This window comes from Camelina sativa, chromosome 7 (assembly GCF_000633955.1).
Source record: "Camelina sativa cultivar DH55 chromosome 7, Cs, whole genome shotgun sequence".
Lineage (NCBI taxonomy): Eukaryota > Viridiplantae > Streptophyta > Magnoliopsida > Brassicales > Brassicaceae > Camelina > Camelina sativa.
The window spans coordinates 3,314,687-3,339,312 of record NC_025691.1 but is presented as its reverse complement, the minus strand read 5'-3'; the positions used below and the strand labels follow the sequence as shown (position 1 = coordinate 3,339,312).

At 34.0% G+C, this 24,626-nt stretch overlaps 5 protein-coding genes across 5 annotated transcripts in view; 1 reads left to right on the top strand and 4 right to left on the bottom strand.

Moving 5' to 3' along the window:
- On the bottom strand, positions 520-3,272 carry LOC104700132 (probable serine incorporator). The gene is made up of 12 exons (XM_010415601.2): positions 2,815-3,272; positions 2,664-2,740; positions 2,401-2,560; positions 2,290-2,314; positions 2,129-2,218; positions 1,888-2,050; positions 1,734-1,810; positions 1,598-1,664; positions 1,439-1,510; positions 1,222-1,361; positions 1,052-1,125; positions 520-880 (listed from the first exon to the last, which is right to left on the bottom strand). The coding sequence occupies exons 1-12, from the start codon at positions 3,056-3,058 to the stop codon at positions 798-800; spliced, it is 1,272 nt and encodes a 423-aa protein (XP_010413903.1). The 5' UTR covers positions 3,059-3,272; the 3' UTR covers positions 520-797.
- LOC104700131 (F-box/kelch-repeat protein At2g43270-like) lies at positions 10,101-11,610 on the bottom strand. The gene is made up of 2 exons (XM_010415600.1): positions 11,178-11,610; positions 10,101-11,070 (listed from the first exon to the last, which is right to left on the bottom strand). Exons 1-2 carry the CDS (start codon positions 11,563-11,565, stop codon positions 10,610-10,612), a joined length of 849 nt encoding a protein of 282 aa, XP_010413902.1. The 5' UTR covers positions 11,566-11,610; the 3' UTR covers positions 10,101-10,609.
- Positions 17,468-21,392, bottom strand: LOC104700130 (chaperonin CPN60-like 1, mitochondrial). Its single transcript, XM_010415599.2, has 17 exons — positions 21,180-21,392; positions 20,877-20,901; positions 20,648-20,779; positions 20,353-20,512; positions 19,948-20,219; positions 19,753-19,857; positions 19,588-19,674; positions 19,397-19,486; positions 19,233-19,313; positions 19,067-19,135; positions 18,901-18,978; positions 18,694-18,789; positions 18,493-18,592; positions 18,293-18,396; positions 18,105-18,210; positions 17,869-17,947; positions 17,468-17,778 (listed from the first exon to the last, which is right to left on the bottom strand). The coding sequence occupies exons 1-17, from the start codon at positions 21,215-21,217 to the stop codon at positions 17,649-17,651; spliced, it is 1,752 nt and encodes a 583-aa protein (XP_010413901.1). The 5' UTR covers positions 21,218-21,392; the 3' UTR covers positions 17,468-17,648.
- Positions 21,519-22,819, top strand: LOC104700129 (NADH dehydrogenase [ubiquinone] 1 alpha subcomplex subunit 13-B). Its single transcript, XM_010415598.2, has 3 exons — positions 21,519-21,849; positions 22,289-22,360; positions 22,474-22,819. Exons 1-3 carry the CDS (start codon positions 21,635-21,637, stop codon positions 22,616-22,618), a joined length of 432 nt encoding a protein of 143 aa, XP_010413900.1. The 5' UTR covers positions 21,519-21,634; the 3' UTR covers positions 22,619-22,819.
- The window catches only part of LOC104700128 (probable indole-3-pyruvate monooxygenase YUCCA7), a 6,167-nt gene continuing 4,610 nt past the window's right edge, over positions 23,070-24,626 (bottom strand). The window contains exons 3-5 of the mRNA XM_019226976.1: positions 23,973-24,620; positions 23,465-23,836; positions 23,070-23,341 (exon numbers count right to left, since the gene is read on the bottom strand). Of these exons, the coding sequence (XP_019082521.1) occupies positions 23,117-23,341; positions 23,465-23,836; positions 23,973-24,620 (1,245 nt within the window). The 3' untranslated portion in view covers positions 23,070-23,116. The remainder of the gene's footprint in view (positions 23,342-23,464; positions 23,837-23,972; positions 24,621-24,626) is intronic.

Below are 24,626 nucleotides of genomic sequence, written 5' to 3'. Positions count from 1 at the left end.
TTCAAATCTTTAAGATGGATTTTGAGAGTGGGAAATGGGAAAGAGTAGACTCTCTTGGAGATGAGATGTTGATTTTTGGTCATGGAGTCACTGTAAGAACATCTGTCAATGATGGTGGTTCCATCTTTTTTGTTGGATATGATCTTTGGCTAGATCAAAAACATTGCGGTGTGTTCCATCTTGCGACAAGTACAGTCACATGGTCTGAACAAATAGGTGATGCTTACTCGGAGATTCCGCAGTGGTTTTTTCCTGGATATGCTTAAAGTATGTTGAAGGAACCGAATGGGAAAGAGTATATTCTTTAGATGATGATGAGATGTTGTTGGCTTTTGGTGAGGGGTTCATCCAACAGCAACAATTCTATCTATGTATTTCGTTGCTGCTGATGTTTGGTCGCCTGTGTCGAAGCCAACCTTTCAAAGTAGTACCGGTGTTTATGATCTTGCTACGACCAAAATAAGCTGGTCTCGGTTCGCTTTTTGCTTGTTCCAGGATCTGATAAGAAAATATAATTAACCTCGGATTCATTCGTTTACCCCTTACTCTTTCATGTTTTGTTTACATAAATCTACATTTGCGATTAAGCACAGTTTCAAGAATCAATAAATCAAATCTAGTTGAAGAAGTCAAGAATCTTTTCTTTTGCTCTGACTTCATCATAGGATGTACATTGGATTATGTTTAATGAATGAACTTGATAAGAACAAGTTTATCAAGAATTAAAATGACCTCAATGATCTGTATTAACTTCAAATAATGTGATCAGATCATTTTCACTTCATCTATCTATCTATCTATCTGTCCACTTCTGCTGCTAATGGCTGAGGTTGTTCATGAACTCTAGGCTGTCTCACAATAGGAGAGATCAACTTCCACACTGTATAAAACCCATAAAAACCCAAACTCAGTATACAAATATGGCATTAACTTTACCTAATTGGTATAACTTATAAGGATTTGATTGCAAAGTGTTTGTTACTTAATTTCTCATTTAGAGAATCTGTTAGATCAAGAGCTGAAACCATTTTAGTTATACATTCTAACTTACGGTAAATCCCTGCAGCAAACCACTCGTTCACTATCTTCACCCATGTGCTTGTCCACCCAACATCAATGCTCCATCTATGTGTGTTACATAAATAATACAAAAATTTCACAGTCATGATTCTAAGTTTTGCTGTTTCAAATAGGAAGATGCAGATGGGAATTTTTCCTTACTCTCGAGATGAATGTGAAAGGTTCCAGCTGATAAACAACATAGCAAAGTACATTGCTCCTAAGGAGAACACAAGGTGGAAGAATCCATAGCTGTATGGTATATCTTCTTCTTCTTTAGCTTCATCTTTGCGGAACTCGAACTGTAATCAAGATTAAAATGTCTCTTGCACAAAAATATTGATTTTCAAGCTGAGATTATAAAAGTAAACTAACTTACCCTGAAGGATTCTGAATCGATCCCTGTTGAAAATGTTGCCATGACAATGGAGCCTATAGCTATAAGGAAACTCTGAACAAAGGCAAAAGAACAAAAAGAAACAAGTTAGATTAAATTTATAAGTAAGCAAGAACTCAAGAAGAGGATTTGAGCTCTTACCAGTATTGTAATCCAATCAGTATGACCGTTTTGAGTATGCGCATTGCATTTTGTATGTGAAGGTTCACTGATATAGAACATGTACTTTAGTAAATACTTTGAAGAACTAACCAAACCAAAAGTAATATATTTTTACCTTCTGATCGCAGACCAACATAGGAAGACAATGTAGGAAGCCATAATCCCGGAAGACAAAAGTCCTCTATTCTTCACCTTTAGTTCAAAGCATCAGCTATTCGAAGCAAATATCAATCATTGTGTTACCATCAAGCAAAAGTTAGGAAATGTACCTTTGAATGCAAGGACATAACCATCATAACGGTTAGAATAACAACAGTGCATGAGATGAAGAACATATTGAGGACACAAGCAGCATATAAGTAGTACATCACTGCTATCCCGCAAACAGAACCGATGTAGAATACTGTTGACATGGCCAATCCAAAGGAGCAGCTGAAGAGCAGAAAACACAGTATTAACTAACAAGTGATATATCAACATAGATACAACACTTTGTTTAAACTTGCTTACCTTTGCTTACTTTGGTCATGTGGCATCCAATAGTTATTCCACCAAGTGATGAATTCGATAACACTTACAAGTTGAAGACCAAGAAATATCCTGCAACCATAGAGAAATGGTATGTGAGAATCATGTGTTTCTCTAGAGAGCAGCTTAAAAGTTGATATTACCCTGCACCAACACGCGCGATCTCCCCTGTAAAGAAAACATCATTGTCGTGATCCAAAACCGATCAGATCAAATGGAAAAGATTATAGAGCTATAGTGAGATAGAAACATACCGTAGATTTGGATGTAAAGCTGAGGTATGAAGAAAGAAGCTACCATAGCTAAAACCAGCAAGAGAAACTTGAAGCTCCAGTAATTCGAGTGCCAACTATTTTGAAATTCGTGGAGTTTCGTTATGTTCCATGTTGACAGGAACATAACAAGGTAAAATATCTTAATTGTTAAGGGATACATAAAAGGGTACCTATATAACATTACCAGATTACTCAAACGTTATGATTCTATCAGCAAAAGATTTCATTTCCTATAAGGATACGAAACATCCTAGACTCACGCGGAGTACTCCAAGCGTATGGAAACAATCACTTCCTTCAGGTCCGCAACTACGGACATCTGCATTTGATGAGAGAGTATATTTAAAATTCGAACATTTTAAATATATCTCAAAAGACTTATATGACTTTTACGTGGAAGCAAGGCTAGAGCTCTGTGTGCGTAGTCACGGATGAACCAAGCGCATAGGTTTATAATCAAGAAGATGGTTCCGTAGACATAACGAGCTCTCAAGGAGTTGTTTTTCTCTTGGTAGTAATAAAGACTCCTCTGTTCTATTTCCCTCATGAGTTCATCTAGATGAGCAGCCTCTAAATCACCATGACTGACCTGCAATGATGTCGTCCGTGTAGCAGCAGCTTCCGCTGATCCATTCATTGTCAAAACCTACAAGAAAAAATAAAATCGAATAACCAAGAAAAAATAGAAAATACTGCAAAATGTTGAGAACAACAGTGTTTATTTTGAATGCTACTTTGCACTATACAGAATTGAGAATCCTAAGGGCATCTTTATAGGGAGATCAATTTAGGGTGTTCTTAGAGTATAAATATTGTGAAAATAATGTAAGATCAGCAGTTAAGAACTTTTGTTAAGAAGTTTGTTATTGGGAGAACATGTTTAAGATCTTAAGATTTAATAATAGAATATTCTTAAACATATTACAATTATCAAAATTTATATAATAACATTTTAATTGCAAACTTATAAAACTTTTACTAAAATTCAAAATACAATACCAAATTTTTATGAAACAACAAAAACATTAAAGATAAAAAAAAACATATTAATTAATTAAAGCACACAAACATTTTATTTAATTAATATATAGTTTACTGTCCAAATTTATTCCATATATTCTCAATCAGATCCTCTTTTAATTTGTGAAAAATTGTTTGCAAAAAATTGTTTGCAAAAAATTGTATTCATTCACAGCTTGCCACGTCAGCTTAGAACTGAGCCAAGATCAGTTCTACATCAAGAACTAAAAAAAGTGTTCTAAGCCACTATTCATTATTTTTCTATTTTTTTTGGGCTAAGAATACCTCTCATGTTCTCCCTATAAAGATGGCCTAAGGGCATCATTAATGGGAGAACTTTTTTTTGTGTTCTTAGATTAAATATATAGTGAAAATAATGTTAGATCAGTTGTTAAGATCATAGGTAAAAAAAATGGGAGAACTAATTATGGTGTTCTTAGAATAAAGATATAGTGAAATAATATTCATAAACATTTTACAAATTATAAAAACTTATAAAATAACATTTAAATTGCTTACTTATATAAAAGCAATTGTATACTTATAAATTAATATAATATTCTTAAACATATTACAATTATAAAAACTTATAAATTAACATTTAAATTGCATACTTATATAAATGAAATATTTTCTTTTTTTCCAAAAAATCTTGTCCAATCACATGAAGCCACGTCAAATAAGAACTGGGCTTAAATCAGTTCTACATAAAAAACTAAAAAAAGTGTTCTAATCCACTATTCATTATTTTTATAATTTTTTTGGGCTTAGGGCCATTAATGATGGCCTAAGAAGTAAGAACCAAAGCTCTCTTGTCTAAAGTAACGAGTGATTAGATCTGAATTGATGATGACAAAGAACAAACTCTAAAATAAAAGGTATATTAAAACATTGGATTTTTTTCATGTCCAAAACAGAGCAAATTTTACCTTAAAAAAACAGTCCATATCACAGGACTAATAGATAAAGACAATTTGAAAGCGTTGAACTTTCATGAAAGTTTTTTTTTGACTGTTTTTATCCCAGTTAGGCAATGTTGCTCATGTTTAGCGATTTTGTAAAGTGTAGTCAATAACATTATTATCATCCTCAAAAAAAAAAAAAAAGAGACATTTTTATTTCAGAAATACGAGACAATGATGTCTCTTCTAATGCAACACAATTCCGCCTAGCGATTGATAAAATCTCTAGAATCTAAAGGCAAAAGAACAAGAACATAAAAATTTTACATGTCAAAAATAGGAACTCCAAAACAGAGAATCAGATCCATAACCATTGTATCAGTAATTAAAGAAAAAGAATTTAAATTTCCGGTTAAAAAATCTGACCTTTTTTTTTTTTTGGCTCTGGTTGGAATTTTTGCTTATGTAAAACTAGACACAGAAGCTAGAGAATGAGAAGGACCAAGGAAAAAGAAGCTTGGGGAGATGAAGTGTGAGTTGAGTGTTCTCTGACACACGATAATCACGCAGAGAGTATAAAGAAGAAGCAGCGGTTCGAAACTCAAAAAGATTTTAAAATAAAAATAGACATGCTTTGGTGTGTGATTCCATGTAAACGATTTCATTGTTCTGACTTGTGCACTTCTGTTTATAGCCGTACGATTTAATGACCTCTCCTCTCCTATCTTCATTTGCTTTTTTTGTCCTTATTTTATCATATTTATCTCCAAAAATGTAGTAAAGAAATTTTGGAATGAATATTTTAAAAGAAATTTATTTCCGCTTGAGTGTTCGGTTTTATGTTTAATGATTTTTAGTCACATCACATGAAACTTGCTACTTGAGAACTTTGAATGTTTGTCAATTTAAACAATTAAATAAAAAGAAACAATTCCCCGAGCACGAGGAAATGGTTACAATGGACAGCCACGTCGTGTTTTTTTTTTTTTTTTGGTGGATTAATAAAACGAACAAATAACGTGGAACTTTCTTAAAGTAAAATCCGTGATTACTTGTGGTTTAACTACAAGTTTTGGAAGTGTGTTAATCCACAATACAAGACATTAAATTTTCTTGCCTACACAAGATTTAGTTTTCTCGTTAAGCTAATTCATCATCAACCTCTCCAAAATCTCCTTCATTCGCTAGCTCTCTATTTTAGTACTTTATTTATCCCAAAACAATTTGACTAGTGACTCGAACTACAAGTTTAAGAACATTCTTACAGTTTCATTTAATTTTTGTCATCTAGTTTAGTGGATTTATACTATTCTTACAGTATTCCATGATTACTTGTGTAGTTTATCTAGAAGTTATGGAAGTGTGTAGTGTATATAATGTGTAAATCAACCAAGACATTAAAATCAAATCATGGGACATGGAGAGTTTGACCAATTAATTGGCAAATCACTCTGTTCAATCCGAAAATTTATTAAAATTAACAATTACGTTTCCTTGATTATGGTTTAATTGCATGCTATAAGTAGGGCAGATTATGGGAATGGTATGGACAAATGACGTGAAGACAAAAAGAGTTTGGTTAATAATAATCTTGACCTTTATTCACCAAGCGTTTTTTGGGCCGTGATTTGCTTTCTTTTTCGAGAAATACTCTAAAATAGCATTAAAACAAGTTTTATGGACAATTATAGCACACATTTCAAAAATTTCGAAAAATAGCACTATTTAACACATAAAAATATTTCCAAAAATAGCACTATTTAACATATAAAAAATATTTTTTTTTTAGGTTTGGGTTCTCAATTTCACATTTAGGGTATAGTTTTGAGGAGTAGGGTTTAGTATTTTAAATTTAGGATTTAATTTTGAATAACTAGGAATATAGCCCCCGCGATATCGTGGGGGAACTCATTTTAGTAAAATATTTATTACAAAAATTCTTTAATTAAATTTATTTATTAAACTATTGAGATTCTTAAACTATTTAATAAAAAATTCAAAAACATGCAATTTTTTGAAAAATTCTTTATATTTTATTTGAAAAAATATACTTTAAAAAATAATCTTACCACATATAATTAAATAAATAATTATCAATGCTACACAGTACACACATCAAATTAAACAAATTTTTAATATTAACTGCCATGAGATTACATTGCAGTTGTGTTATTTCGTTCGCTTTTATTTGTATTCTTTTGTTTGCATCTTTTCAATGTAACATTTTATCTGTGTTTTTTCGTAGTAACTTTTCGTAAATATTTTTTAATTTCTGAAAAAATGAATAAATGCAATCTACAGTTGTATCTTCTCTTCTTAACCTTACAGTAATATTTTTGTATACTTTATGAACCATTACAACTTGTTCTCTCGTTGTCAAATATGATATGTAAATGATTATATTTTTAAATTTCTTTCTTTTTGTTTTGTTTTAAAATGATAAAATTATGAATACATTGTATAAGACACTATAAATTTCTTAAATAATTATATAATAAATTAAAAATATTAATTGAGGACCATTCTTAATATGACATAATGCTTTATTTAAATTCATTTAAATTAATTATTTTTAGTTTTATAGCATAACTCAAACATATTTCTATTTCCAAAATCAATTTTTACTTCATAAAAAATGAATATTAATATTACTATTCACTCAATCAGTAAGAAAATTACCAATCCTCTCAAATTTGAATATAACTAAACAGAAAATTATCACATATTTTATTTACTTGAATCAAAACTCAGTTATATATTCATATAAAAAATAATATATCTATTTTCATAAAGGCAGTATTGTAAATGAATATATAATACAAACAACTAACATTTTATTGATGAAACATATTTCTATATAAAACAACCTATAGTCATTAAACATTTTGGCAATTATAATAGATTATATCTATATGTATATATAGTTAATCCAATATTGAATGTACTTACTACTTATTTTTCTCCGCCTAAGATGCTGGTTAATTATCCCGAGTCACACATAAATAAATAATATAATAAATATTAGATGGGAACAATAATAGTTAAAACTTATAACAATAATATTTAGGTGTATGATGTAGCATCACAATTTGTGCGTCTAAAGAAGATGATTGGCCAAGGACGATTGGGTTCATTGCTCTCACACGGTCCTCTTTTTTTTGGCAGTCAGAATCCAAAACTTTTTCAAACTTTTAAAATATTTCATATTCAGTATCTTTTGTTGTTAAGATTTCAATTTGAGTGTATTATGACTAGAACTAAATATACAAATTCCCTTAACCTATATAAAGTTGTAGATAAGTCTTTGTCGTCAAGATAGTTTATTGGACAATCATCTCAACCGTCAATTTTTCTGTTGATCACCGGTTTTCCATCTCCTAATAAACTGAATATTTCCAACAGTAGAACATATAATAGAACGAATTTTAATATTTTATTTTTATTTTTACCTTGATATTTCATAATCAGATATTTTTTTAAAGAAACAGAAATACAGAAATCCATATTGTTTTCTATAATACAATTAGTTTTCTAATCAAAAAGCATGGAGTAGACAAATATATGACAAAAAATACCAAACATATACGAGCCAATATGCTCTCATTTTCTGAAAAACCAACTTCAACCACATTTTTTAACAGCTAAAAACAAAAATTTCGGTTTGGATTCATACCAATAGAATAATAACCCTCGATGAATAGATGGTTAAAGAGAGTATCTTAAGATTTCTTTAACGAAAACAAAAATTTATTTAAATATATTTTAGTATTGTAGACACAACCATAAATATCAAATTTATCAAAAAATTGCAACGGTTCATAAGATAAATCAAAAGTTTTAATGGTTCATTAAATAAACAAAATTTGTCGTGGTGTAATTAAAAGGTTGCAACAATTCATTTAAATATATTTTAGTTATTTAAAACTAATAAATAATAATTTATGAATAGTTTATCCAAGTAATGTGATCTTAAATATTAATTATATCAATATTGTAATGGTTCAATTAAATGGCTAAAATATATTTTTTAATATATTAAAATTAATAATTTATGAAGATGTATACCTAGAGACTGAATATAATTAAATATTACAATGATTAACAAAATCTATCAAACTGTAATAAATTTTTCACAGTGATGAAACGTCATTTCTAACAAATTCTCTTTTAACTAATACAAATATAAAAAAAATTTGAATACAATGATGAGAAGTTATTTATATATAGATTTCTAAAGATGTGAACATTTGAATAGACACAACTGTTTGTAAAAGACACAACTCTATATTCAACAAACACAACTTTTGAGAGAGATGCAACTGTAAAAAAATTCTGTCAAAAATATAAAATTCTCTTTTAACTAATACAAATATAAAGAAAGTTTGAATACAATGATGAAAAGTTATTTATATATAGATTTCTAAAGATGTGAACATTTGAATAGACACAACTGTTTGTAAAAAAACACAACTCTATATTCAACAGACGCAACTTTTTTGAGAGAAGCAACTGTAAAACATTTCTGTCAAAAATATAAAATAAAGAAAATTTGAATANCTATCAAACTGTAATAAATTTTTCACAGTGATGAAACGTCATTTCTAACAAATTCTCTTTTAACTAATACAAATATAAAAAAAATTTGAATACAATGATGAGAAGTTATTTATATATAGATTTCTAAAGATGTGAACATTTGAATAGACACAACTGTTTGTAAAAGACACAACTCTATATTCAACAAACACAACTTTTGAGAGAGATGCAACTGTAAAAAAATTCTGTCAAAAATATAAAATTCTCTTTTAACTAATACAAATATAAAGAAAGTTTGAATACAATGATGAAAAGTTATTTATATATAGATTTCTAAAGATGTGAACATTTGAATAGACACAACTGTTTGTAAAAAAACACAACTCTATATTCAACAGACGCAACTTTTTTGAGAGAAGCAACTGTAAAACATTTCTGTCAAAAATATAAAATAAAGAAAATTTGAATACAATGAAGAGAAGTCACTTATATATAAATTTATAAAGATGTGAACATTTGAATAGACACAACTATTTGTAAGAGACACAACTCTATATTTAACAGAAGCAACTTTTTAGAGAGATGCAACCGTTGAAATTTTCTGTTAAAAAAATATATATACATATTTTACAAAAATGTACGACGAAAAATCGCAACTGTTGTTGGCATTTATTCAGATTGTTATTATTATATAGATTAATTGGTGCTATTTTTGGAATTTTAAAGATGTTATGCTAAATTTTTGAAAAAAAACTTATTTTGATGCTATTTTTGAGAATCTCCCTTCTTTTTTCGGGTAACATAATTAAAGCATTAATAAATCTACTACTCACTTGATCCATCAGCTTTCTTTTTATCTACGGCTTTCCAATGAAAAACTCTTGTAGATTTTCTTGCAAGTAACCGGATATTGCCTCTCTCACGGCCGGTACGCTCGGATTCTCAAATCCTGGTGTCACTCATCAACGCCATGAAAGATACTACAGAGCTTCTATCTCTATTGCTTTTATGTAAGGCAGCCCCTGTGGCTCTGTCAAATTCCTCCTTACTTGGAGCGTAAGACTCTCTTTTAATTAATCAAGGTTCAAGGTTGTGTTTGCCCAAAAAAAAAAAAAAAGATTCACTAAACTTCTTAGATAAGATTCACAAAGGCTCTATCACACTTTACCTTAATTATCTCCTTAACCTTGTTTTCGATTACATTACTCCAAACAAAACATATTCACTTAAATTTAGAAGCATTGTATTAATTAGAAACAATCCAATTGCATCAATTTAAATATTTTATAGACAGAGTGAAAAATAGTACCATAATAAAAATACTAGCTAGTATCTAAGACCTCGCTCGGGCAAGTGATCTTAAATACTAATGAAATCCCATGTCTAAGAAAAGAGCCACAAGAGCCACAGCAGCGGTGGTAAGCAAAACATTTGGGGTTTCGAGTCGTCTTAGAGAATCGGCGCGTGATCTAGATATTGCAATCCATATGTCCTGGTTTGGGGAACAGAATCCGAACGTCGTCCAAGTGGGAGCAAATTCTCAACAAAGGGAGAAATAACACAAATGCCTCCGTGGACGATACGTACCTCGTCGGTCTGTGGATAATATTTGAACAGCCTCTTCTCATTGTCATGGAAGAAAAGATTCCCACGCTTAGAAACGGCGACTGGCCTAGTCCAAAACCACAACGGCATATTAGTTGAGCCCATCTCTCTAGGGAGTAAACGTATTATAAAGTGACACTCCATGTTTGTTCGTGAGCATCCATGCACCATATCTTAACATTCCAATGAGATCTCGTAGCATAGGTTAAAGTTAAGGCTAGACGGTCTTCAAGGTTCACTAGTTGGCCTCGGCCTGAATTTTCGTTAAATTCAGATGGAGGCGGTCTTGGGACATCACGAAACTCTTCCGTGTGAAGATCGAAAGCTAGTATCTTGAAACTAACGATAATTTGTAACCAGTAGATGGAGCCATCCACACAAGCGGACTTGTTACTATATCCCATATAGTAAGGAGGAGGCGTACTCAGTTTCCGCCATTCCCCAATGGTAACATCAAGAATCTCGCAGTAACAGTGTTGGTAATGGAAACTATCGAACAAAAACCTCACTACTTTATAGCTCCCACTGACTTTATCCCTTCCGAATCCCATCGTCCAACATCCAGGGAATACATCAACCTTTGCATCTGCGATTTTTTTTCCCCAATTAAACTCAAAAAAAAAAAATCAATTTTTTTTTTTTTTTTTTTTTGCAGAAATCGATATTAAATTAAAATAAATAACAGATTATTACCGATGTGCTTCACGCTGTCGATTATGAGTGGATCTGGCCCGGAAGGGAATCTAAGGAATTCTCCGGTGGAAGGGTTCAAAATGTTGATCCAGCCAGGTACGGGGATGCAAAGCAGACCGTCACATGACAGCGACGGACGTGAGGCGACATCGCAGTGTAGATAGATCATCTCGATCTCTTCGTCCCCTTCGAACCGTTTCCGGTCTCCAGCCGCCATGATTTTCAGCTTCTTTGGAACTTTCTTCGAATTCATACGCCTCTCCGCGAAAGTCCTCGACTCCAGTGTTGATCTCCATTTTTTTGATAAGGTCTTGAATCTGAGGATTGATTTCAGTGGCAGTTCAAGCAAGATTTCTTCCACTAGATCGTCGGGAACTTGGCACATCATCGTCGGTTTAGGGTTTTTTTTCCCGAGAATATAAAATTCACTAGATTTTTTTTATCCGATGGTTTAATATAAAGTTTGGTTTTAAAAGTTAGTAATTTAGGTGTGATAGGTGTTGATTTTAATGATTAGAAATTTTGCCATGTATTATACAAAAACTTTGTTTGAGTATAAAGTTTGGTAATTTACTTGATTCTATCTATCAATTTTAATTATTAGAAATTTTGTCATGTGTTATACAAAAATTTTGTTTCAACAAATTTTAAAATTAATAAGATAATTATAAGAAATAAACATTTAAACAATCTTATTAAATATAAAAAGATAATTCTTATATGTATGTAAAAAAAGATAATACTCTTTCTAATTTTAAATTACTAATTCTATAAGAAAATTAATTAAGGAAATGATATAATTAATTTATATAATACCATAATTAATTAAATTATACTATCAATTATTAGTTGTAAAAAAAGTATTTTAGATATTCACCATTATGTAAACAAATAAATTGTTGTTACAGTTTTTTCAAATACACCACCATTAAACTTGTTATATTTTGAAAGCTATTTGCAATTTTATGAACTATATTAATTATCTTTTCTCTCTTTTTCTTTCTGTTTGTCAAAATTTAACTATGAGATCAAACTTTTAAAATATCTTATTATATAAAGTTGGTTTTGAAAGTTAGTCATTAATAAGATTTTGACATGTGTCAAGTTTATATCAATCTGAGATTTTGACATATGTAAAAGTTAATATTTAATAGAAAATATTTGAGATTATAACAAAAAAAACATAATATTTTGTTTTAAACAATATTAATAATATAAAAAAAGAATTATTAAAAAATTACAAAATTACAAAAGTCGTTTAAAAAAAATATAAAGAGATTATATATTTCATCAAATTCGAAATTATAACATTTATTTTAAACTTTAAGTTATTAATTCTACCAAAAAAAATAGAAATGAGATTAAGGAAAATATACAGTTAATTATTAATTCTAAATTTTGTAAATACTCACTTCTATATAAACATATATCGTTTCATATTTTTCATCGAACAAAATAATTTATTCACAAATATTGCTTTCAACTTTGTTCTATTGGTAAAACTTTTTTAATGGAAAAGTAATTTTTTCTTATTTTTTTAAACCAAAATTTTATCCTATTTTATCCTTTTTCAGTTTTTAATAGATAAGATTAATATGTTGACCCAAAAAAAAGATTAATATATGCGTTTTCTTTTTCTAATACTGTATTTCTAAATTTAATGTAGTATTTTTAGATTGTTTTATTTATTTTATCTTTTCATCTTTGAATTATTTGAGATTTATATATTATTCTGCTTTTAATTTTCTATTATTTTTATATTTATGTCAAATTAACTTTTTTGGTTGGTCATAGACCCTTTTTGTGCAAACATAATTGTTACCATTCATTCAATCCCAAAAGTAGATAAGAAATAGAAGCTCATCAACCTATTGGTTAGATAAAATAGGCTAATCAAACACAAGCTTACAACAAACATAGATAGATAGAAAAAACCTAAATTATTGTTGATAAATCCATAAGAGTTCGGAGACGGTGACACACCCTGGTTTACGGATAAGTTTAAAAGAATTGATTTGGCCACCTATGTCACCAAAGTGTACTTATCTTTTCGATCAAGGGTCCTAAGAGAACTTCAGAGTTAAGCCTGCTTGAGCTGGAGTAGTTTCAGGATGGGTGACCTTTCAGAAAGTGATTGTCGAAACTGTGCGAGTGAGGACAAAACAAAAAGAAAGATCATATGGTGATTTGTAGGGTCGGTAAACAAGTATTTAAAAGCCTTGCGGACTTAACAGACCGGCCGTCGGATATGGATGGGCTATGAATAGACATAGGGTCCACTAAGGAAGGTGGCCCGTGGACATGGGCTCACTAAGCAAGGTGGCAGTCAGAGCCTTACGGAGACAAGAGCTACATCATAGCGTGAAAAACACTTCCATGAATACATTGGAAAATTTAACATTAGTTACAATCAAAAGATTTTGGGACGTTAGAAAATGGTCTTTAGTTTCGTTGGTTGTCGGATCAAGCTATTTTGAGATAGCTAAAAGACGTGAACATGTTTTCTCCACACATGAGGAGGACATAGCCGAGGTTCTCTCTATTGTAGAGGTTGGATGCAAGGTTATCTCCCCAAAAGAGGAAAGTGGAGGAGGTTGGATGCAAGGTTATCTCCCCGAGGAGAGAAGGTGGAGCCAAGGTTCTTTTCATGGTGAGGGAAGTTAGACGCAAGATTCTCTCCATAGGGAGGAGGGCGGAGCCGAGGTTCTCTCAATAGTTGGTTATACACTATTGTGATGATACATTATTGATTAGTATACTATATAATATATTTTTAGTTCGAAATTTTTTTTGAGCCAATAATTTTAGTAATTAAAAACACTATGCAAAAGTGAAAGTAAAAAGACATATAATAGTTTGCTTAATGTGTTCATACAAACATTTTCTAGGTGGTGGTAAAGAATATATTTGTAATATATTGTATATTTAGGTGTAAAAAATATGCTTTTAATGGTAACATACATAAAAATTTGTAAATGGATATAATTCTGTATATTATAGCAAACATAAACCTTATAAATAACGGCATGACTGCTTTATTCTTTCAACGGTTTTGGTCCTCTTTGAAAGGGGATTTGGTGTCTTTGGTTCAGGGATTTTTTAGGACGGATCGTTTCGATCCTCGTTTAAATGAGACAAATATTTGTCTTATTCCCAAGGTTGATAGACCGCAGCGGATGACAGAGTTTCGACCGATCAGTCTTTGTAATGTCAGTTATAAGATTATATCTAAAATCTTGTGTTTCCGGTTAAAACGGTTTCTACCTCTTTTGGTCTCTGAAACTCAGTTGGCCTTTGTTTCTGGTCGTTTAATAACTGATAATGTTCTGGTCGCTCAGGAGATGTTTCATGGACTAAACACCAATCAGAGGTGTCAGATGGAGTTTCTAGCTCTCAAAACGGATATGAGCAAGGCATACGATCGAGTAGAATGGGATTTCTTGGAGGCGGTTTTGGTCAAATTCGGTTTTACCAGGAAATGGATCTCGTGGATTATGTGGTGTGTCTCTTCTGTGTCATACCAAGTTCTATTGAATGGTCAACCCAGGGGTTCCATCCTCCCTCATAGGGGTCTTCGTCAGGGGGATCCCCTGTCGCCGTATCTGTTCATTCTTTGCACTGAGGTTTTGATAGCTAATATCAAGAAGGCAGAACGGGAAGAGAAAATAACGGGTATCAAAATTGCCCGTGATAGTCCTACTATTTCGCACTTGCTGTTTGTTGATGACAGTCTTTTCTTCTGCAAAGCAGAGGCAACCGAGTGTAGTAAAGTAATGGAAATAATAGGGGATTATGGGAAAGCCTCAGGACAAGAGGTCAATCTGGATAAATCTTCTATTATGTTTGGGAAAAAAGTCCCTTCCGATTTACGACCTCAATTAAAAACCATTATGGGTATTTCTAAAGAAGGCGGCATGGGCTCGTATTTGGGTATCCCTGAGAGCCTTCAAGGTTCGAAAACCAAGGTGTTTAGTTATGTTAAGGATCGATTAGATGACCGAGTAAACGGTTGGTCTGCAAAGCTTCTTTCGAAAGGGGGCAAGGAGATTATGATTAAATCGGTGGCAACAGCACTTCCTACCCATGTTATGTCATGTTATAAGCTCCCGCAGGAGCTGACTTCCCGATTGACGAGTGCTATATCTACCTTCTGGTGGAAGTCGAATGATAAGGCTCGTGGCATGCACTGGGTAGCTTGGGATAAAATGTGTAAAGATAAATGTGAAGGGGGTATAGGTTTCCGAGCTCTTGAACAATTTAATGATGCAATGCTGGCAAAACAGTACTGGCGTCTTATCCATTATCCGAATTCCCTAATGGCTCGAGTAATGCGTGGTAGGTACTTCAGGAACAAACACCCTCTTTCGGCTAAAAAACCATATAACCCTTCCTTTGCTTGGCGGAGTATCTACTCAACTAAGGTATTAGTGGAGCAGGGTGCGAGATGGGCGGTAGGCTCTGGCTGCTCCATCTCAGTGTGGCGGGATCCGTGGTTACCGGATACTCGTCCAAGACCAGCTAATGGTCGAGGTCGACTATTGCTTCCAAGTTTGATGGTTAATCATTTAATTAATCCATCTACGAAGGATTGGCATTTACCTATTCTGGAGGAGTTTTTTGATCCGGAGGATATTCCGATTATTCGGAGTATTGCGGTCAGCAAAGTTTTTAAACCAGACTCTTTAGTTTGGCATTTTACTAAATCAGGGAAGTACTCCGTGAAGTCTGGTTATCGGTTAGCACGGGAACTAATCTCGGAAGTGGAAATTGGACCTACGTGCATGGCTCTTCGCGCTCATGCGTGGAAACTTAAGGTTCCCTCCAAGGTTCAACATTTTTTCTGGCAGGTCGCTTCTGGAACTCTTCCTGTATTAGAACGGCTTGCACACCGTGACGTCCGATGTGATATTCAGTGTAAGCAGTGTGGTTTGGAATCGGAAACCATTAACCACGCTCTTTTTAAATGTCCGCGATCAATGAGTATTTGGGAGTTGTCTCCTTTATCACTAGAAGCCGAAGGTTTTCCATATGCATCAATCTATGCGAATCTGGATTTTATTTATTGGCGGGCGGCAGGGCAGTCCGGGATTTCTGATATTTCTATTTATCTCCCTTGGATATTTTGGTCGATATGGAAAGATAAGAATAAAAAGGTTTTTCAGGGTTTAGAGGCAGAACCGACAGAGATTTTAAATCAGGCAACAAATGACAGATTATTGTGGGCTGAGGCCAAATCTCTCTCTGATAGTTTTTTAAATCCCCAGGCTTCTTTGGAAATTAGGGAGCCGTATATCCGTTGTCAATTTGATGGTTCATGGAAAAATTCAGTTTTTTTCTTTGAGAAATATGTTTCACTAATTTTTAATTGCTTTTAATATTATGTAATATATAACTTTGATGCATACCAATTATGTATATACCAATTATTTTTGGAACCAAATATAAATCAAATATATATATTTTTGTTATTTAGACATTTAAATTAAGAGTTTATGATGTTTTACAATAACTAGTGTACAAAATTTTAATGAAAATCAGTAAATTTTCTTTCAAAATTATGTTTTTATGTGTTTACCGTAATTTTAAAGACAGTACTATAGTTTTATATTTTATTTGATATTTGTTTTTAACATAAACAGAATTATTTATATATTTGTATTTTATTATTAATTTAATAAAATAAATCTAAAACTAGTCCCCGATTAATTTCCGTTTAATCTCCGATTTTCTCGCTAGGCGCTAGGCCCATCCCGACCGCCTGACTAGCGCCTAGCGATTTCTAAAACAGGGGATACAATACATATATTTTTTTGATTTGAATATTGTAAATGCTATTTATTGGGATTGAGTACATAGGATTATGATGTAATAATATACAATAAAATTGTATTGCAAAATAGAGTGCGTAAACTATAAATCCGATTTAAAAATATATATATATATATATTTGGAATATAACTTAAAATTCTACATACTTTTCTTATATCCCCGTTAATATATATCCCTGTTAATATGCGGATCTAATCTAGTGCTAAAATAAAAGACACGTACTAATCTTATTATCTCAATATCTGTATTTGTTTTAGACTAAAGGGTCCGTGGATTAAATTAAAATTCACTTTGGATCTAATTTCTATGACTAATCCCTTTTGTCACTTCTCTAACTATTGTGTTAATAAAGATGTAATTAAAAGGGTTCGGTAATAGTTGGCAAGAACTGGAAATCTCTAATCTGAAGAATTCTTGAAAAAGTTGACTAAAAAAGACTTCATGAACCAAGAAAAAAAATCTTTTTTTCTCCAAAATATTTTATAAATCGATTTTAAAATCATGGAGAAGTCTCAAGGTCTCTCTTTTTCTCTAGTCTCTACCAATCATATGATAAAGAATGTGCCTTGTGATGATGAAACAATCGTAGCATCTCACAACAGATTACACAAAGAAACCTTAGTTTAAGGTTTATAGTTCTTCTCAGAAACCCATTCCTCCCATACCGCCCATGCCACCCATACCGCCGCCGCCACCCATACCCGGAGACGCCTCCTCTTTCGTTGGAATCTCAGTCACAACTGCTTCCGTTGTCGTCAACAAAGACGAGACACTAACCAATATAATAAACAACGGAGAAACATTAGCAAAAACATTGCAATAAACTACAAAATTTGGAAGACAAATTCTCAATCTTTGTTACCTTGCAGCATCAACCAATGCGGTTCTGATCACTTTCAAAGGATCGATAATACCAGACTTCACCATGTCAACATATTCTCCTGATAAAGTAAATGCGAAAAGAGACTAGTTCATATTTTGGAGTATAGGGAGATAACAAGGTGGACCAAGAACTATAGAAAGTGAATTCTCTAATGCATATAAGAGTGGACCAAGAACTATAGGAAGTGAATTCTCTAATGCATATAAGAGTGTAACCTTTGGCAGCATCATAACCGAGGTCAGGATTATCTTGCTCCAAAAGCTTGCCTACGATAACTGCACCCTCGACTCCAGCATTGGAAGCAATCGTGTAAACAGGTGTCTACATCAAAGAAAGATTTTGTGTGTAAGATTCTAGAGGCTGTTTATGATAGCGAGGATGAACAATGTGATCAGAAAAACACCTTGAGAGCGTTTTGAATGATTTGAACACCAATTTTCTGATCAAAGTTAGCTGTGGAAAGCTTCTCAAGTTCTTTTGAAGCATACAAAAGAGCAACACCACCACCTGTAATACACACAAAGTAATGTAATTCTCATGAAATTCTATTTTTTCACGAACTCAACCAAACTTTGTTTTAGAGATTTAAGAATAGTTTTTTACCTGGAACAATACCCTCTTCTACAGCTGCTTTAGTGGCATTTAGAGCATCCGTTACTCTATCTTTCTTCTCGCTAACTTCTGCCTCACTCGCTCCACCAATCTAAAAACCAATGGGAGTAATATCGAAGTTAGTCACTTAGTCATAAACTAATAATGCATAAATAGCCTCTTATTTTGATGTTCACAAGAGGTGTATATTACCTTTAGTACAGCAACACCACCCGAAAGCTTAGCCAACCTTTCTTGCAACTTCTCCTTGTCATAATCAGACGTGCTCGCTTCAACCATGGATCGAATCTGTGTGATTTTTTAAATTATAAAACAAATTAAACATTCTTACCAGTTGGAAAAAGGGTAAAGGTTTATAACACTGAACCAATACATATTAAAAGCGAAATGCACACTAACCTGCTCACATCGTTCCCCAATTGCTGTCTTGTCACCAGCCCCATCGAGAAAAACAGTATCATCTTTGGATACAGTTATCTGGTAACAAATGAAAATCAAGTTATATAAATGTATCCGAAGGTACAAGGGAGAAAGGAGGTAGCAGAAGTAATTGGACCAAACGAACCTTCTTGCAGTTTCCGAACATACTGAGGTCAATGTTGTCGAGATTCATACCTAACTCCTCTGTTATAACCTACAAACAGAAACACCAATGACACATTATAGCTCATGCAATTAGTGTGGGTGTGCTTATCTCGGCAGATAATAAAGAAAATGAAAAATGGGCATGCCTGGGCGCCAGTGAGGGCAGCTAGATCGTGTAAATTGGCCTTTCGGTTCTCTCCAAAACCAGGGGCCTTCACAGCACAGACCTATAACGCAATACCATTATATTTAAATTTTCGGTAAGACTTTGCAAGACAAAGGCATACAACAAAAGGCTGAAAAGAAAAACCTTGATTCCAGCACGAAGTTTGTTCAGAATTAGGGTGGCAAGAGCATCACTCTCCACATCCTCAGCAACAATCACTAGCGGTCTTTGCTTCTGAAAAAGGGCAGAGAAAATATATTTCGATCTTTAGATACAAAGTACTTGATGAATATCAGACACTATTGACAATCAAGAAATGGCCAAACTGTTTATACCTTGAGGGCCAATTCTAAGACTTTCACCATAGCGTTTATATTGGAAATTTTCTTCTCGTGGATAAGAATGAGAGGATCTTCTAGTTCCTGCAAACCATATCCATTCAGAAAAAATCAAATGAGAAGTTCCTTAAATTGATAAACCAACAAGGTGGGAATCCTTACACATTTTTGGGTCTTCGGGTTTGTTATGAAGTAAGGGGAGATGTATCCTCTGTCAATCTTCATACCCTCAACAACTTCCAGCTCATTAAACAAGGTCTTGCCATCCTGAATCAAGAGAGGATAACGTAAGTCACCTTAATGAATAAGCAAAATAACCAAAATAATTTTAACATTTAGGGATCAAATTCAACTCACTTGAATTGTGATCACTCCCTCTTTGCCGACAGTTTCCATAGCCTTGGCAATCAGTTCACCAATTTCTCTATCTCCGTTAGCTGATATTGTTCCAACTTGGGCGATTTCCTCAGAAGTGCTAATCATACGTGCTCGACTCTGCAAGTTTGTCACAACAGTATCAACTGCCAGTTTGATACCACGTCTTAGGTCCATAGCATTCATTCCAGCGGCAACTGATTTACAACCTTCCGTGAAGATAGCTCGAGTAAGGACTGTAGCACATGTTGTTCCTGTAAAGCATACCATATTTTTTATTTTGTCAGATGGAATAACAACGATTAGTACAAGTAGATAGGAGACTAATAACCCAATTACGAAATACAGAATAAAAACGTTTAAATTACAATGAAAGGGAACACTTACCATCACCAGCTACGTCATTTGTGGCGTTAGCAACCTGTTTGACAAGACTGGCACCAACGTTCTTAACTCTGTCTTTGAACTCAATGCTCTTGGCAACAGTCACACCATCTTTTGTCACCTTCGGTGCACCCCAGCTTTGTTCAATAATGACATTACGACCCTTCAAAATAAAAAAAGGGTTATAGACTGCTGTGTCAGAGACTGTGGGATAACTAAATAGAAAACTCTTGATAGATTCACGCACAATATAAATCTCTCTGAACAGAAACTATATGAAGCATAAATTTGAGATTACCTTGGGACCCATAGTGACTTTAACTGCATCAGCAAGATCCTCGACACCCTTAAGCATCATAGCCCGAGCTTCAACACCAAACCTAATGTCTTTTGCTGCATAATTCCTAGTGGAATTGAGCCTGCTTCCAATCTAACAAACACACATAATGCACATCAATCTCGATGCATACCCACAAACGACTAAAAAAACCAGCATAACCAAAAAATACAAAATGAAGAATACGAACCTGGCTTGTACACTTGCTGGCAATCCTGCTCAACCAAAGTAAGATAAATCCCATCAATAGAATCTTTCAGAAATATACATAAAAAGGAAGATGATATTGTCTCCGTGGGCAGAGAAAGATTCAATTCAATTCGATTTATGCTTAGCATGTTGATCAAAATTCACAAAAAAATCAGAACTAAGAACAAATATATATATGTATATATATATATATATCTCTACCAATCCGATCTCCGAGGAACCGATCAGAAACAAAAATCAAAAGTAAAAGCAGCATTCAAATTAAAAAGCCGAGTAGATCTACCTAGCTTTTGAAGCAACGTTGGTGAGTAGCCGATACATGGTGATTAGACTCAACCGAGAAGATTACAATTTTGCTTCAAACAGAACAGATCCAAGTAAAGAAGCTAAATTGACAAATTCTTCACACGCAGAAGAGGAGAAATGAAGCAGATCGTCGAAGATTCTAGTAGCAGTAGGGTTTAGGGTTTTGCGTTTTCTCCAAGGCCATTTTGCTTGGTTGAGTTTTAAGGCCCTCCGATTTGGATCCGGTTCGCGTTTTGACCCGGTCTGTTTATAAGATGGGCCTTATAAAGCCTAGTTCGTTATTTTAAATGAAGTCATCAAACAAAAAAAAGTCTTTTTTTCCGTTATGTATTCATTTCTGATTGTGTTCCTCAGAATCCCTAGAACACTTCGATTAACGAATCAAAGATCGATTTGGGAGATCAAATCAGTGTTCGATCGAGGTTGAAGAAGATGACGGAGGCGATGATAAGGAACAAGCCAGGAATGGCGAGTGTGAAGGATATGCCGTTGCTTCAGGATGGTCCACCACCGGGTGGGTTCGCGCCGGTCAGATATGCTCGCCGGATCTCCAACACGGGACCAAGCGCCATGGCTATTTTCCTTACCTTTTCAGGTGCTTTTGCTTGGGGGATGTACCAAGTCGGTCAGGGCAACAAAATTCGCAGGTAAAATCAGAATCGAGATGTGTGATTTAGCTCCCTCACATTTTCACTTTTTTTACTCTATTGGAATTTAGGTTGGTTAGGTTGTTCTTTTTTATGAAGATATGAGTAATTTGTGACTGAATCTAGAGATATTTCTGGGTACTAATAACCTCAGATGCTTTTCAAGTTGTGTAGTTAGTCTTAAACCGGGTACTAATGACCCATGTTATAGCTAATTAACGATCCCTTTTGAGCTGTGGTGAAGAAAGCAATCAGATTTAAATATAATAGTACTTGTTTCTTGGAGTTTGGTGATTACTGATTAGATGGTCACATTCTGAGTTATCAGATTGATTATTGTTAGTTATCTCATCTATGGATAGAATCTCAAATGCATAATTATGAAAATGAGCACAATGTATCAACACAAAAGCTTTAATTGAGATTGATGTGATGATAGGGCGTTGAAGGAAGAGAAATACGCTGCACGTAGAGCAATTCTACCTATTCTTCAAGCAGAAGAAGATGAAAGGTATAGAAAAAAAGAACTTCAGTTTCTTATCCAGTATTCAACTAAGAAATTAAACAACCGTTGTGGTACAAACTCCAACATTGAATCTCCAATATATTATGGATTGTAAATAGGTTTGTATCTGAGTGGAAGAAGTATCTAGAGTATGAGGCTGATGTGATGAAGGATGTTCCTGGATGGAAAGTCGGTGAAAATGTGTATAACTCGGGTCGTTGGATGCCTCCGGCTACTGGAGAGCTTCGTCCTGATGTCTGGTAATTATCAATGGCTCCTTTTGATGATGATGAATGAATGTTGTCTAAGCTTTATTATCTTGGAACCTTGATGTTTGTTATTGATGTTTGTTATCTCTTTTTTTTTTCCCCATCGTATAATAAGAGAAATGATACATACACAGTTCATGTAATGGGTGGTACTGAGGAACATTTTCTGTCAATGACGAAATCAGTTTCAGTCACATATCTTTGTTCTTACATTAATCAAGTTTTTAAGTTGATATATCTACAAATATAAGCACAAGTAATCAAACACATTTACCAACAAAAGATAAGTTGAAATGTAAACAAAAAACGTTAAATACATGGAAAAGAGCCACATCCTCCTTACAACAAAAGTAACCCCAAACACACTTCACAGTTATTTCCTTTTTGGGATTTCTTACACGGAGTGGGCTTATCTATATGGTTTTCACATCACAAAACACTAATCCATCCTCCTTTTTCTCGTATATATATTTGTATATGTAAATAGTAAAAATCAAAAGTGTGAAATACAACGACGGTGACGAGCAGCAACAGTTTTGATCTGTTGCTTAGTTTCTTCTTTCCAGCGATTAGCAATATCATGAGCCACACTCATCGCATCAAGCGAAGCACCTGAGAGTCCTCTTCTCGTGAACCCAACTGCATACAATCCAGCCTCCCCTTTCCACCCTTTTGGAAACGGGTCTTTCTCTATCCCAATCTCTGCCAAGTCGTTGTCCTTCACAAACATTAAACCAACGACCAAACAGCATATTAGTATTTACCAAACTTCCCTTAACTGTCACTAACGGTATTTAACCGTTCAAATGTTTTGATCTAAGATAAATGTTTTTGTCTGTACCTTGAGCCATGAAGGCACATTGCTTTTGTAACCAGTAGCAAGAACAACGGAATCAATCTCGAGGACTCGACCATCCACGAGTTTGACCTTTCCCCGACCAAACTTTGCTATTCCCGCTACTATTTTGATCTTTCCTGATTTGATTTTTGAAAAGGCTCCGATGTCTAGCACTGGAGTTTTACCTGCGGTGTTCTTTAACTCAAACGGTCCAATTTTAGGCCTCTTAAGCCCGTACTTATCGGTGTTCCCCAGAAGTAACCTTGTCAGAACGAGCAGAGTCCTGTCCACGAGCCAAACCGGCATCCATTTCATCATTGTTAGACCTAACTCGAACGTCGATTTCCCAAGAATCTCTCTCGGTAACACATGAACCTGATCGATCAGATAAAAAAACAGAGTATAATAACTATCAGATGCTCTGTTTTAGAACAGAGGAACTACTAAGTAAGAATCAGGTGCTCTGTTTTTCGTAACTTGGTGAGTATAATATACTGAAATTTTTACTTACAGAGCTACGAACGACCATTGATGGGCTTGCATCGTGGTTGGATAGGTCGAGAGAGACTTCCATGCCGGAGTTTCCACATCCGACTACCAGAATTCGTTTTCCACGGTACCTCTCGCCGGATTTATAATCACCAGCATGAAGAACATCACCACCAAAATCTTCTAAACCCTCAAACTCTGGCACCACTTTCTCAGCATTCTCTCCCGTCGCCACCACGAGCCACCTGCAAATATACTCGAACTCACAGTAACCGAGAAGCTCGCTTCTCAAAACAGTCTGGACCCGCCACAGTCCAAACCTCTTGTCATATTTAGCTGACTGGACAGTCTCATTGAACTTGGGGCGGAGATCAAAGTGTGTTGCGTAGGACTCAAGGTACTCAATAAACTGGAACTTCGTTGGATACTCCGGGAAATCCTCAGGGAAGGGTAAATTTGGTAATTGACAGAACTGCTTGGGGAGATGAAGCTTGAGACGATCATAGGTTCTGTTTTGCCACAGAGAGGCTATGCAGTTAGCTCGCTCGAGGATTATAAACGGAACTTCTTGGCGTTTCAGGTCGGCGGCGACAGCTAGGCCTGATGGGCCAGCACCGACGATGACCGGCCCATTCACCCAGATGCAACGACGGGAGAAAATGTCCTCAGGCTGAAG